The 15,796-nt window shown below is 41.5% G+C and overlaps 1 protein-coding gene across 1 annotated transcript; it reads right to left on the minus strand.

Moving 5' to 3' along the window:
• Positions 1-73: 73 nt before the first annotated feature.
• On the minus strand, positions 74-14,258 carry pik3c2g (phosphatidylinositol-4-phosphate 3-kinase catalytic subunit type 2 gamma). Its single transcript, XM_070830857.1, has 33 exons — positions 14,173-14,258; positions 13,168-13,709; positions 12,987-13,066; positions 12,507-12,664; positions 11,807-11,921; positions 11,584-11,695; positions 11,104-11,174; positions 10,852-10,915; positions 10,586-10,711; positions 10,393-10,423; positions 9,806-9,989; positions 9,531-9,653; positions 9,113-9,241; positions 8,502-8,616; positions 8,221-8,354; positions 7,880-8,068; positions 7,540-7,633; positions 6,863-6,957; positions 6,560-6,740; positions 6,316-6,423; positions 6,103-6,195; positions 5,116-5,245; positions 4,871-5,007; positions 4,619-4,788; positions 4,308-4,464; positions 4,100-4,209; positions 3,796-3,964; positions 2,852-2,970; positions 2,633-2,729; positions 2,476-2,539; positions 2,226-2,305; positions 1,973-2,098; positions 74-1,668 (listed from the first exon to the last, which is right to left on the minus strand). Exons 2-33 carry the CDS (start codon positions 13,627-13,629, stop codon positions 1,516-1,518), a joined length of 4,176 nt encoding a protein of 1,391 aa, XP_070686958.1. The 5' UTR covers positions 13,630-13,709; positions 14,173-14,258; the 3' UTR covers positions 74-1,515.
• Between the last annotated feature and the right edge of the window lie 1,538 nt (positions 14,259-15,796).

Below are 15,796 nucleotides of genomic sequence, written 5' to 3' on the forward strand. Positions count from 1 at the left end.
TCGCCAACAGATAGAGGAAGCGTGGCTGATGCAGCAACAACAACAAAAATATATAAATAAATCAAAACCACCATTTCCTCAGATATAAATACCAGTTTTATTGTCAGAAAATAGATGTGCCTTTTCTCTACTGCCTGCACTCTTGTGCTGCAGAGGAAAAGACCAGAAGGTTCCAGCAGGGCTGAAAAGACACTCAACAAAGAATAGGTCTGCTGGAGAAATCCCTGGAGCATACCATTAGATTCTTATCATAGAATTAATAATTGATGCAAAGTGCAATTATTGTGGCAGGGTTGATCACACACAAGATCTTACCTAACCATACGACACTGTGTTTTTTGGATTAATCATCTACTCCAAAATAACAAGAAGAAGAATTAATCTATTAGATATATTAGAGTGATGGTAGGATGCATTAATACTCTATGAATACTACTATTAGAGCAGCAGCCAGCATTTTCTTCTAAGCCTACCTCATGGTGAGAGACCCAGCAGGGAATAATATAAATAGCATTCACAGAGGTATACATTTTTGAGCCAAATCCAGTGCAAGGAAGTCTATTTCTATCCTCATCACTAAATCCTATGAATGAGGCGGAGGAGAGTTCAGGTCAGCAGGTCCGTCAGGAGGAGGATGGCATTAAGATAACATGAACCTGTCTCAGCTCCAGGAAGAGTGTGTGAGTTTGTGTGTGCAGAGGTGCCTTTTCAGGGGTATTTGTGGTGGCATGTTGAGCGTCTGCCTCTACGTGTTTGTGCATGCATGTGCATGACTGTGGTTGAATGCCACTGATGGATAAGACAAAGGATGGAGTGAGGGGGAGAGTGTTAACTCAGTCCCTCGGGCGAGAGAGGCTGAGAGTTGTCATCCTGCTCACACACTCTGCTCACCCCCTCTCTTCCCACTCCCTCACCCTCCTGCCTCCCGCCTCCAATTGCACTGGTCAAGGACATCCAGTTGACACAGCCCAGAGGGACAAACACACTGTCACACAGTCTGGGCAGGTATCAGGCAGGCAGCTCCTAACAGCACTGCATCACCTCCTCTTTAATCTGTCACATCAATAGTCTCGACCACACACATTTACAAGGACAGTTTTGACTCACAATGAAGAAAACAAAGTTAAAGTAGAAACAAAAGTGCAACCATGGTAATACAAGTATTAGTCTCTTTCCTTCATCCACCATCAAGTCCACAACAAAAAATTAATTAGCAAATGTCCTTCATTTGATTAACCTTTAAAAATAAATGCACAAATGAGGCTTCACAGAGTAAACAGTCTCCTTCCCTGAGTCTTTTACCCAGTCTTGTAACTTCATCCAAATAAACCATCCACTCCCAGCATGTTTCGCTCATTCATTTGCATGTGATTAATTGGTATAAATGAGAGTGCACAGTCCCATGCTCAGGTGAATTTGTCTCACTCAAACAGGCTGAGAGATAGTTGGACAGATTCTCTCCCTCAATGTGGTTGCGCCCCCTGCTGGCAGCGTGCTTGCAGTGCAGTTCTGAGGTCAGATTGCACAGTTCCCCAGGGGAAACCACTTCTCCTTGCCAAGTAACTCCTCCTCCAGTCTAATGTTGGTGGCAGCCACAAAAGTCTTCTTGCTCTTTACAGTCACTTCCAGCACCATCCCATAAAGCAGTGGGACGTAAGTGTACTCAAGCTGTGAATACGAGGCAGACATGTTAGTCATTATTATTAAAGAGCTCTACATTCAGAACATGCAGTAATTTGAAGAAGTTTCTTCTGGCTTTTATTTGAAACATCAGTCAGAACTGTGGAGAAGGGACTTCTTTTAATTTCTTTCAGTTGGCAGTATTAAAGCTTCCCTTTGTAACATGAAAGGTAGTAAAAGGCTGACCAGTAACAAAGCATTGTTTTTTTACACCTGCGCAGTAATCTAATAGAAAGGAGAGTTGTGACTGTGTTAAATCATGGCAGGAAGATAGGAGGGAGGGAAGCTGTACCAGTTCGTTGAAGGTGGGGTTGTCATTATTGCGGACCACCTTCGTCTTCTTCTTGAAGCGCTGCTGAGGGTCCGGTCTCAGACGTGTGACCACGTAGGCGTCGGGGTTAGAGCCGTTTGCCTGCTTCTGTTGAGGGACAGTTTGCTCTTTAGCACACTACATAAAGTAGTTTTAAGACAGAGCCAATATACTTTACATACCTTTCTTATTAAATACTTCAAACAATGCAATAATAGGAGTGAAGAAAACTCACAATATTCTTCAGGTGTTTTACCAAGACTGAGAGCTTGCAGTCTAAGTAAGAAATGTAGAGCTGGATCTGAGGACGGGCTCCTGCAATAGGTCAGAGCATCAGTGTCAGTAAATCACAGCATAACATGTCTGAAACTGTTCTGATCTCTCATCAGAATTACCTAAAGACGTAGCACAGAGTCAGTCTTTAGCATGCCATTTTTTCCCTTTAACTTTTATAATTTCGATGCCCACTTAAAGAATAAAATCACCTGTCACCACACTCTCGTGGACTATGCTGGGGCCATCCAGGAACAAGCTGCAGACAAATTCATTCTGCAGGCGACAGAGCGAGGCAGGTTTAGAAGTTGGAGCCAAGTATGACAAGAGGTCATTGAGAGAAATCAAAAAGCGACAAGAGGAACTTACTCCCTTGCATGGTCCATCAAAAAGCTCCTTTAGGTACTTATTCAGCAGGGACATCCTCCTGCTTGGAGTGAATGAGAGCTTAAACCAGCTAGGAAACCTGTAAGGGAGAAGCATCAAATTGCGTCATCACTGAAAGAGGGTGAAAGAAGAAGCAGTGCTTCAAAATAAAATAGCCACGTGATGTGAGCTGCATGTGTACATGTTTGTTTCTTCACTCACTGAGGCAGCATAGTTTCAATGAAGTATTTCTGCAGCTCCTTATGGATCAGCTCAAACTGCCCATATGTCTTCTCACTGTTCAGAAAACCATCATGAATGGTTACTCTCAGGTTATACGTCTGCAAATTAAACAAAACAAATTATTCCATTAGGTTGCAGGGTGAATGAATGAGGAGAGAAAGTTGATAACCCAGGTGCTCTAAAACTGATAATACCCATGAGCACATTTTGGTACCTGACGACAGCTCAAGGAATACTTAACAATTCATTTTTGGACCTCTGCAATTGTTTACCTATTTTGAAAACTATCCTCAAGTCTGAAGAAGTTAGTTTCATTGCATTAACCATGGGTTTTTACAGTGCCTCCTAAGGTATAAATCAACCCCAACAAAGTAACTTCTTTAACATAGATTTATTGTTGGAAAAACTGTTGGAAAACCCTTTATTTCTGCTACCTTTATGGGAATAACCGAGTGCACAATATTGCCATTCAATAATTCTACAACAGGCTGAATCTGAGTACCAGGGCAAATCTAGGCTTCTTCTGACTGATGAGGTGCTACATTTGTGCTTCCGAAGAGTTTAACCTGACATCAGGAAGTCTGCTCTGATCAAAGAGCAGTGAAATGCCAACAAACACCAGTAACAATCCTCATTCAACCCCAGAAGGTGGGGGAAAGACTTTCAAAACACGCACTGCTGCCTCGGAGGCTATAAATGACATTAGACCCAACACACACACACACACACACACACACACACACACACACACACACACACTGCCAGCTGTGTACCAGGCCACCCCGGGCTATTAGGATCTAACATAAAGCTCTTTGATGCATCAAGCAAAACATTGTCAGTGACATTTCTTTATAAAAATGAACAATGAGGCCAACATTCTCTGTCTAAATTAACAAAGCACAAAGAGCAACATGTAGCCTCACCACATCTTTCCCCTTGATGCTGTATCCCTGGATGACAGCCTCTTGGATGTTAGTGCTGGGAGCGGGGATGCCGTCCCGAGTTAGTGGTTCTTGTTTCTTCCCTTGAGCCATGCTATGTGTCAGAAAGTTAAACTTGACTGCAAAACAGCCCATGCTTTCCTTGATCTTCCTACATCGGGAGAGACACAACACATTAGTGGAAGGAATCTTGATACAGCAGTAGAAATAAAATACGGGAAACTTAAAGGAATTATTTAGTTAGAAAGACAGACTGTGTATATTTGTGTGATGTGCATTAAGTTACTTTGTAAAGTAGGATGTGGCCTCCAGGTCTGTGTCGTGAGGCCTGAGGTTGTTCTGGACATACTGCAGGTCATTAGAGTCCTTCAGTTCAGGCATTCTTGCTCGTAGCATCTGGAAACCACATACATCAGAGTACATGTAATATTATCTATTCTGAGACATAGTTAGGAGGTTGTTGCTGTAGCGGTGTTATTCAGTCAAAGTCTCACCAGCTCTAACAAGCTGAGAATCAGTGCAGAGCGCTTCCTGATTATGTTGTAAGCTTCACAGCAGAGCTCCACAAAGCGATGCAAGCGCTGAGGCTTCTGACCCCCTCCTGTGATGAAGTGCTGCATCTCAGATGTAAAGACGAATGGTGATCGGTCCCTATCATAGCAAAAAAGAGTGGGGGAAGGTTCTTGTTAATTCACATTATTGTCTTTGACGTTACACTCATCAGCATCGCCTTCCTGCTCCAACAAAAACACTATTTTTTTGTAACTTTCATGCTGAAATGCTGCTTATCTTTTTATCAACCTGCCTTTTAAAACTTCCAAACTTCTGTGCGTTGCCCATGATCTTGCCAAAGTCAATGTGAAACATGTGTCCACTGTGTTTCAACATGATGTTGTCATTGTGGCGGTCACAGATTCCCAGGATGAAGGTGGCCACACACCACCCAGCGCACGAGTGGATGAAGTTCATTACAGCCTGCAAACACATGTAATGTGAATATTCAAGTGTACGGTTAAACATGAGGTTAAGCTTTTAAAGATTTTGTGTTGGCCTCAACCTTCTCATAGTCCTCCTTGGTTTTGTTCCACATGTGGAACCATTTCTCTAGTGTGTCCTCTCGAAGGGGGCCACCCAGACCCCACTCCTGCTGAATCTTCCCTAGGGTCACTGCCTCTGGGACCACTTCCACCAGGCCTGAGAACCACATAGAATATGTGTGGAAAAGCTGAATTCACAGTCACAGATGTGTAAGACAATGGAACGATTAATGTGCTTCCAAAAACAATAAAGAAATAAACTGACCCTGAGCTCTGCCTGTAGATAGACACCTGTAGGTGATCATTCGCAGGTCCAGCCCCTCCTGGAGCCAAACCCTGTCCATCACACGCACTATCTGAAGTACCAGCATGTCCTGACTCAGGTTATCTCCTGTCTGAATAACACATTTAATGGAGTAAGAAAAAAAGCTGCTCATACAAACAGATTCATTCTTAAGTGGCACATACCGGCAATTTAAGAGAATTGGTGGCATTAAATTGAAGTTTCTCTTAAGTACAAATGAAACCCAGGAGTGGTCCTGACCTGTCATATGAGTCATGTAGAAATAGTCTTTTGCACAGAGGGAAAGCACTCTGGTTTAGCTTAAGAAGTATAATGACATAATTTGAATTAATTTAGAATTTAGATATAAAATCTAAAAACTTGTTTCATGCAAAATTAAGATTTTGCTCATGTTGTCATTTTAATGGCTTGCCAATTCACTGAGAGGTTTATTATATTTTATCATTTTTATAGGCATACAGTATTTTGGGAGAACAACTTATATACTTATATACTCTTGCACCATGTACAGTGTAACAGGTATGTTACCTATTCCAGGCTGTAACATTATCTAATATGAGATATCTAATATCGCAGTAATTGTCACATGACCACCCCTCATTTTAGTCATGGATCAGTTTGATTTAGAAGGATGTTTTTCAATATCTAACCTCCATTCCCTTTTGATTTTTGTGATTCTGATAAAACGTTATATGCAGCTGTTCTATCAGTATTTTCTATTGCCTAGGAAATATCTTAAACAACAACGTGGTCCTCCAGTCTGACTATTGAAACTGATAAATTTGTTACATTTTCCTCTGCTGATGTCTGGCAGCAGAAAATCATGATGTCTAACGAAGGTGCATGTCCTCGTGAACAGGTGATATATATAGAGAAGTTCAGGATAAGAATACAAAAATGCTCTTACATGAGCCCCAGTTTGCACCAATAAAGCAACATATTACCAACCTTGCAGATGACACTGACGTTCTTGGCCAGAGGGTCAGAGCAGATGAATGAGATCCCCAGAGGAGCAGCGTTAGAATTGTAGAACTTAGAGGCCTGTAGGTAACACATAATATCAACTAAACAAACACTCCTCCACAATGGTACACATATGTGTGCGCATATTGGATTATAAAAATGATTTAAAAGGAGTTATGTGTTGTGTAACATTCTTACATTCACGTCCAATGCCTTTACATGGACTGCAGGATCCAGTGGCAGACAACAGCTGACCCCATCTCTGAAGAAGTCATTAATCTTCCACTTTTCTTTCTTCAAAACATTCTGCGAAGAAACACATAAAATGTAATAAAAAATAGAATAAAATGCAAGACTTGCACAGTTAGACATAACAATGAAGGATTACAAGCCAGTGAGGGAGTGAGCACTGAGTATGTCAATGAGCGATCTGCTTACAGACCTTACGTCGAGCCTTGTCAGCGGTGCGAACCATGTCAGCCACCTGCATAAGCACAGACACCAGGCGGATTTCGAGTTCCAGCTCATGCTTTAGCGCCCGGCCGCAACAGTGTCGCAGGGCGGCCTGGATCTTACTGAACCAGCTCTGGTAGTAGGGGTCATTGTGAGCATCCTCAAGCAGCCTGTCAGCATGTAAAACATCCATTAATAATAAAACCTAACATGCTGCAGTGAAAAATATTACAGTGCTAATAGTAACCCAACACTACATTCCCTCAGTTTGATGTGTGACTCCTCTGCTCACCAGTAGAGCTGCTGGGCAATCCGCATGTTTTTCAGTGATCTCTCCAACAGCAGCATCACCAGAGGTCCATCCAGCTCCCACTCACTCTTCAGAGCCTGCAGGACAGCAAACCACTGAGTGTGTAACCTGTTCTCATGTTTAACCTTTTCACGCACAGAGGTCACTACAGTGTACAGCTATTCAAAAGCTGTACAGCCACTACAGTGGATGCTATTGCATCATCTCATACACTGCTACCCAGTGGCAAGCCATTGCAAGTGAAAAAAAACCATGATGGTCGACAGACAGCCAGAAACACCAAGTTGCTCATTTTCAAACCTTTTATAAAAACAAACCCTTGCAGGTAAGAAAAATATGGTGACATCAAGTAACATCTAAGGAGTGTCCACTGAATTGTACATCATGCACCACTAGCTATATTTCAACTACTGGACATGTAAAATAGATCTTTATAAAATATGGGTTGAATAAAAAATTGTTTTTCATGCCTAAAGATGAATAAAAACACTTAGTAAAAGAATCATAATCATAATTCATGCATGAAAGGGTTAAGATATGATGGCTTAAACCAATTAAACATTGCTTTAAAAGACAAAGACAGTGAGGATGATGAGGAAATGAATATGAAATGTACAAAATGTTGTCACTCAGAGTGTGGTGTGTGTTATTATGCTTGCCTGGACCAACTGTGGCAGGAACACCTCCAGCTCTCCATCTGGTATCTGTTCAAAGTAGTGAACCGCAGTCCTTCGCACCGTCTGATCATGAAAACTGAAAAAGACATATTAAGTGACCAAACAAGACAAATAGAAAGCTCAATCATGGTTCAGGGTAACTGATCTGTTGTCTGGTGAGTGTGATGGCTATTCATTTATTCCTTCTCACGCACCCATAACATCACAGAGAGCATGATACAGTACATTGTAAGGGTGTTTATCATGTGCTGTATGTTATCTGTGCTTGTAGCTTTGCATGATGTTGCATAATATTTCTGTATGTGAAATAAGTGTAACCTACCTGTCACTGAGCAGGAAGAGAGCCTCCTCAGGCAGATGGATGAGCCAGTTATCTACAACTGTGTAGATCTCTGTCAAGTCTTCAGGCTGCCACTGGGGGACTCCACCCAGCAGCAAATGGAGGAAAGTGCTTCCCTTGTCACTACAGTAACGCTTGCTCCAGAGAAAAGCCTTCTCATTTTGTGTTAGACTGAGGAAGAGGAGAATATTTCATCATCGGGAATGTGTTTAGGGATACAAAAGCAAAACAAGGGAAGACATATTTACTTTGACAAAAATCTGATGTCCAAAAATATGAATCTCTGAATGCTGAACATTCTATATAGTATATATTGCACTCACAAGCAGAGGCAGTGCCTCTTGGAGACATCCAACATTTTCTTTTGCAATTCCTCACAAGGCTCAGTAAACATGGCTGAACCGGGGAGTGCGATGGGCCTCTGATACTTCCACTCAAACTGATCTTGAAACTCGAGCTGGGGATGAATGAATGAATGAATGAATGAATGAATGAATGAATGAATGAATGAATGAATGAATGAATGAATGAATGAATGAATGAATGAAAGCAGGTAATGTGTTGTTGTTTGTGTTACAGTCAAGCCCTGTCCTGTGCTACTGACCTGCAGTATGACGCCAACGGCTCGTCTGTGGCTGTCAAACAGGGCAGGGGAGGGAGGAGAGGACAGCTCAGCCAGTGTGGACATGCTGAGCAGAACTGTCCCCGTTACCAGAGTCCTAGACACACAGAGTACATATATTATATGCAAATATACTATTGTGAATAAGAACCCAGGAAATTGTTTGAGTTTCTAAAACGTGCCCAAGCTGCGTTCTTCTTGACAAAGATTATAATAGTAACAACTACAGAGACAATAAGATCCTTCAGACACCAGCTAAAATCCTTCTTGCTGAATGATCTATAAATGTAGTGAGGCAAGACAGAAGAGATGCAGCAGTCAAATCAATGAATGATCTCTCATTTTTCAAACCTCACTTTAAAAATTGGTTAAAGTGGTACTACACCAGTTTTATGAATGTAGCCATGAAGTCATTTTACAGTCACATGTTCCATGCACACTCTCTCCCCTTTATGTGTGTCCACATTCTGTCTCTCACAACAGGCAAGTCGACATAAACATTTGGCTGCCACAATGCTACCTACTGTCAGACAGGTCCAAAAGTGTATAGTCTATAGTGTAAAGAGATAGTGTAAACATCACGGGAAACCCACCTGCCGCTGTAAAGAGGTAGTACAGCCCAGCCTAAAAGCTCGGGGCTCTTGCCTCGCTTGGAGCCTTTGAGGCGAAATGTCAACATGCACTCATATGGCAGCTGATTCACGGGAACAGGGAACACCATCCTAAAATCAAAAACACACACATACAGTCAAAAGTCAAATCTTTTACTTCACTTTTTTTTCTTAACTCTTTTCTAATGTTTTATCATTACTCACAAATCCTAAAGCATACTTATGATGGCACAACAGACCAGTACAAAAAGATCCTGGATCAGATCCAGGTCACTTAATAAACAATAAGCAGGACTTCCTGATCAGTGACAAAGGAATTCTTGTGTGTTCGAGGAAAGGAGACATTGGATGTGAGAAAATAGCATTTACACTAAGAGACTCTATGAGCTCATATCCTTACATGCGGTTACACTGGATCTTGTTCCCGTAAGACAAGGCGGTGCTGATATTTTCAGATATGCCTGTGTCACAGATCTTTGTTCCCACGTACGTCAACTCACAGGAGACAGAGAAGTACTCATAACTAAAATGGAGAGGAAAAGAGAAAGCAGAAGAACCCAGTGTTCTTATCTTAACATTTGCATGTGTCAACATATTTGTAAACCGGTACATGTGTAAATACAAGCATGAAAATGTGTGTGTGTACTTTTGCTGCGACTTTAAGCGTACACATACGTAGTCATCCAGGTGGGCTGTAGTTGGTAGAGAGCAGCGATATTGAATTGGAAGATTTCCGTGTTGTCCTCAACATCGTGGATTTGCGGGGATGTGGTTATTTCCTGCCCTCTGAAGTCTGAGTGGAAGTTGTCAAAGAAGATCTGCAGCACATTTAGCAGCGCCTTGTGGAGCATGATCATGGCTAAAACACAGAGAATAAACATCACTTTATGCGATCAAGCCAATAATGACTTATAATGTGCTATTCTATGTACAATAATGACTTGTAACATATACAATGTACTTATAAGCAGATATAAGGACACATTTAAGTGTTTATCAATGCACAGTATTTGTCAACAACTTCTACCTCCTCCAATGAACACATATTTTATATTACTGAAACTGTGTTTTACTATATTGTCATTCATCATCTGTTGACACTATTTACTATGCTGCTTATTAATGTGAAATAGGGTGACTTCAAATAAAGCTGACCTTGGATGTGCCCAAAATTCCTCCCTCATTCCCCATATAATAGACACCCAGTAGTTTATACTAGTGAGCAGTAAATTGAGGATCATAGTTGAGTAACAGCTACTCACCCGTTTCACATTCGGACATCTCATCATGACTCTGTAAAAAAAAAAAACATAAGGAAACTCTCATGCGGAGGTATTTCCTTCTTTCACACCTCCTTTTTTTTTTTGGTGTATATTTCCAAAGACAGGAAAACAGACAAGGTTACACTGCACAGTTATACTGAAAGAAGCCCTTTAAGGCGAGACAGGTTCCTACCAGAGGTATAGGATTGATTCTATTGAGTCTGCCAATACTGTCCTCCAACTGCTGACATGACAGCCCACACAGAAGATTGCTGACGGTGCGAACACAGCCCACAAGCACATTGACGTTCATCCCAGACTGCAGACACAATGAGATCGGACCCAAGTAAGAGAAATATCAGAGAGTCAGTTCAGGTACGTCACTCCTAGTGATATATCTGATTTATCCTTGACATGGATAACATGTGTGACATAAATAAATGTCCTGTTTGTTCTGACCTTGCATCTCATTAGCTCTATCACCTCTCTGTTGTAGCTACTGAGCACATCCTGCAGGCTCAACCTGAGAGAGGAGGGAAGGTTAAACACACACAGTGACAAAGCTGTATGGCACCACAAAGCAAAGCAGCCCTTCTTAATGTTTTCTACAAACAGACAGTGGTTGACACATGACCCACTGAACAGTTGTCATTGTTATTGAAACCATCTCGCAAAAGCTGATGTGGGCTGCAGGACTGCTTGTCATCTTACTTGCAGGTGTTGAAGACACACACAGGACCCAGGAGCTGGTACAGGTGGCAGGGTGTTCTGTCGTCCTCCCCCTTAGAGAAGAAACATGGGTGCTGCTGACTGCTGTGTAGGATTATGGCCACTTATGCTGTAGTGTTCAATTATATAGAATCTCATGTAGGATTTTCACATTCAAGCATGTCACATTATGTGTCACATAGTCAATGACTATAAACCTTAGGACACAACAGGTTCACCTTCATTCTATTCCACTCTTGCTGGTAAATACCACCTGCTGTGACGTGATGTGTAAACAGAACAAAGTCAAGAACTCAGGGTGGAGGTTTTTACAGCTACAATAGACCTGATGATAACAAGCTGGCCTGGGGCCAGACACAGGTATTTGTGAAAGCAGCATTTGAAGACTGAAGTCAGACCACCCTTCCTGGTAAATGATCTATACTGTAGGCGGGAACAGAGAAGGAGTTTGAACTGACTTACATCTCTGACCAGACGGTGTGTGAGGCTGTTCAAGTGGAGCAGTCGGAGGGGGACGACTAGTTTAAACTTGTAGTACATCTGAATAGTTTCATGCATACCCAGCAGTTCTTCACTGAGGAAAGATATGGGAAATTATGTTTGGTGCCCCAAATGAACCAATGTTTGAGTAGAATATAATAGATTAGTTGGTGGATAAACATTCATTTCATAACTAGTATCTTACTTTTGGAGGTACTCATCAGAGTTGCACAGTTTTAAAACGTAATGCCCACTTGTGGTGGGAGCCAGGTCCAGCAGCTGGAAGATTTCATCAATCAGACTCCTCACTGTCCTGTTCACTGGAAAAAAGATCAGAGGTCAGAGTCCACACACTTCTGCCAGCATGTGCAGGGACTGAAGAATGAGCTGAAGTGTGCTGAGGCACTGTAACACACAACAACTACGCAGTGGTGGAGTGTGAATGAGTAAAGAACTGACACTTGACTTGAGTATTTGGAGTATATGCTTTTACTCCACCACACTACAGAGGAAACTATTGTGCTTTTTACTCCAGCTACAGATATGAGCTACTTTTGTCTGGTAACACTTATTAACTATTACTCACATAGAATTTCAAATGTGGGATGTTTACCTGTTAAAGTATTTTACATTGTGGTATTGCTACTTTTACTCAAATAAACCATCTGAGTACCTTTTCTTCCACTGCAACCATGAATGAAACAGTGCCATTACAAATAATAAACATTGCACACTTCAAGGTCTACTCTAAACCTGATTATTGTGATTATTATTATATTCTTAGGTGTAACATCATCAATTGAAGACATCTTTTCAAGTTAAAATCTCTTTTTTTATTGTTAGTATTGTACGTGACTGTGTCTTTGTGTTAGTGTGTGTTGTGGTACTGTGTTGGTTAACGTTACCTGTGGTGGGGAAGGGAAGCTGGTGATTGTCCCACTCAGTGGCCACGCTGACATTAACCACCACGTCCTGCAGCAGTGCGGGGTGGATTTGTAATATTCGACCCCATACCACACCTGAGTTATGAATGCTGTCTGTGTGCGTGTACCGTGACATTAGCCTGCCAGAGATGGTAAAAAAAAAAACAGGTGGCCAGTGTGAAAATGAAAGTATGATGACAAACACATTCTATATTTAAAGTTTTATAGTAATCACGTTTCTGTAATCAAAAATAAAAAAACGATACTCTAGTGTTGTTACTCTATTTCTTTATGTCATTTTTGAGTGTTAAGACGCCAAAAGGGTGAATATTTTGAGTACAACTTTCATTTCAATTCATTAGAAACAGTATTTGTATTTATCTCATTTACATGGCAAGAGGATAATATTGAAAAATCAGCCACTGTAAATATGCATGAACTTAATTTCATGTACTCTCTTACTTTGAAGTTGCAGCACAAAATGAAGCCAGGATCTTGGTGCTGCCTTGTGGAGTGTCTACTAGCTCGATGGCCCACGGATCCTGATGTGAATTTTAAAAAAATAATTAATTTGGGTGATTTTTATTGGGTGATCATAATGGAGCTCTTTGTCTTCGCCGAGGGAGAAACTGGAGATACTCACATGATTGACTATTTCTGTCCTGGAACGATTCAGCTTGTGAGCAGGCTCAGTGAGGTTACAAGAAAACCGCTTTTTGCTGTTGCTGAGGGGGATTCGTGTCCTGGGGGGAACAGGAGGTGGAGCTTGGCCTTGTCTACCTGGCAAACAAGCACTGGGAAGCCTGGTTCTGAGTGGAAGGGGAGGTCTGGGGGGACGGCCATTTGTGTTTTGGTGGTCTCTATTCCCAGAACCTTCTCCCCCGTGACTCCACAGATGGCCTGGGGGTTTGGGTTGGTATTCAGTCGGGGTTATGACCCCAGCCAAGGAAGACTCATACAGATTTGTTTCATTAGCTTCAGAAAAGACTTCAATGGACTCATAAAGGTGCATTTCATTTAGATCCTCAGTAAGAGGCATGTAGAGGTCAGTAGCGCTGGCGTCTTGTCTCTGGATTGTTCCATTTTGCCTCTGAGGGGGATCCATCACAGTTTAGGAATAACACAAGTCCTCCTGGATGCTCTCTCTCACCACGTCCTCACTTCACAGCATGGCAGAATGCACAACTATGTGGTATTATCACAAGAAAAACCAGAAGGGATTAGGATGTAATTCTATTACCTTGTGAGACTAATGCACAAGTGGACAAGTGAGCAGTTTTATGACTGGAGTCTAACTGAGCCTGAGGGCTTATGTTTGCCTAATAATTAACAAGCTTTCAAATGTTAACAGGAAGTGTGGCGGTGCGCAGCACATCTATGGCAATACTTTGGAGTCTTCACGACTAAGATTATCATTACATTATATCTTAAAGCTTTAGTTTCACATGTTTAACCCGAGTCGACTAAATTAAAATTCTGTTCAGGCAAAACTGCAAATAGGAACACAGACAGTAAAAAACATTTCCCTTTACAAAAATCTCACATTTACTCATTACACATTCTCACACTTGACAATTTTAGATTTGCTCCAACTATCTTAAGCTTATCTTATTAAAGTATTATGAGGTCTTTTTAGTTGGTAACTTACCCTCAAAGCTCCCATCCTGTGTTGACGAGACCAATGCTTTACTGAAGCCATGCTCAGCGAGTTAGACCTGTACAAGATCTGGAAAGCTTCCCATCTGTGTTTCCTCAAACCAGCCACTGTCCCTCCCCTGCTGGGAAAGCACATAGCAACTCTCCCTCTGCTGGACGGAAGTGCATGTTACAATATGCTTGTGCTCTGGATGCAGAGAGAGGTTATTTAGAACATCAAATTACGTTTTGACTTATTAAAGCAATTACCACAAATACAGTAAGTATTCTTCATGGAAAACTTTTTGGATTTCAATGTGTTTGTGAAGAAACCAGCAGACTACATCATATCCACTCCTCACTGAGGAATGTCAATGAGCAGGTTGAGGTATGCAATCAATGTGTTCCTTATGTGAGGTGAAATGAAAGCAGCAAGAATTGAATGTGTGTAGGAAATGTTCTCTACATATGACACAGTAAGGTAAGATTATGTTTCTTTTTTAAGCTGAGGAATGTTTTGGGCATTGAAAAAGGCATCCTTTGTACTATCATTAACTTCCTTGTTTGGTAATTTGAAACACTTGAAGTTGAAGATTCTTGGATTGTAAATTCTTTTAGTAAATTGTGCGTTCTGTCTTACTTCTCTATAGCAATGTTTATGAGTCTTGCAAGGGTTGACAAAGCCCAACGTGGCCTTTCAGTGGGAATGACATCGACGGCACTCCACTGAATGTGTCACAAAGGTGTCAGCTGAGGAGCACAGAGCAGAGGGCTGTAAGAAAGAAGAGGTTGAGCAGTAAGAAATGCATTTCAACCACACAACTCCCCACATTTCACCCTTACACCCTAAACCTGGATTTCCTGGTTACTATGCCCTCATCCCTTTTGTATTACTCACGCTGATTGGATGTGTAGTGGCGACGGTAAGAACAGTAAGAACATTTCACACAACCGCATCATAGGATTATCTTTTTTTTTTTTTTTTTAAAGTTTTTATTGTTGTGCTTCTCTTCAGGTTGTTTATATCCGGAGGAGATCAAGGTACGTTTATTTCTGGAATTTAAGCATCACTTTCAGTTCAATTCGATATCTTGTATGTTGTGCTGTGTTCTGTCACAGTTCTCAAGCATGCTCTGCTTCAGATTAGATGAGCTGCGCCACAGGCTGATCCCTCTGTACAGCTACGACCCAGCAGAGGAACAAGATGACTGGCTTGATGATGACAAGGAGTATGATGAGAAGGAACTGGCTGTGAGACAACCACTAAAACTTTATTAATCATATTCAACCTATATTTTCTATCATATACAGGAGAGGTTATGATCTCACCCTTAATTGGCTTTTCTTTACAGGAACCTTTGTACAAGGAGGGGAAGCTCTCCTTTTCATCTGCCTATGGGATATGAACAGAGAACCGTGAAAGAAAGAAGAATGTACCCAGTTAGAGGAAGATGTCTTCCTTCATATTTTGTACTGCTGATGCCGTCCAAATATAGACTGGCAGCTTGTTTAAAAACACCTGGGTGATATTCAACAGCTACTAGCTGGACATCATGTCATTTTATTTTAATTTCTCCCTTCACGACATGTTCAGTGCAGCACAGTAGACAGCAGATGGCACTGTGAACCTGTTTTTG

The sequence above is a fragment of the Pempheris klunzingeri genome, chromosome 5, assembly GCF_042242105.1.
Source record: "Pempheris klunzingeri isolate RE-2024b chromosome 5, fPemKlu1.hap1, whole genome shotgun sequence".
NCBI classification, from domain to species: Eukaryota; Metazoa; Chordata; class Actinopteri; order Acropomatiformes; family Pempheridae; genus Pempheris; species Pempheris klunzingeri.

What these genes read in the sequence shown, in the direction of transcription:
- pik3c2g (XM_070830857.1), bottom strand. Translation starts at nt 13,629, where the DNA reads ATGGATCCCCCTCAGAGGCAAAATGGAACAATCCAGAGACAAGACGCC. An exon ending in CTACCTCTTTACAGCGGCAG is followed by an intron (nt 8,617 to 9,112) that starts GTGGGTTTCCCG and finishes CTGTGTGTCTAG; the next exon opens with GACTCTGGTAACGGGGACAG. An exon ending in CTGACAAGGCTCGACGTAAG is followed by an intron (nt 6,424 to 6,559) that starts GTCTGTAAGCAG and finishes GTTTCTTCGCAG; the next exon opens with AATGTTTTGAAGAAAGAAAA.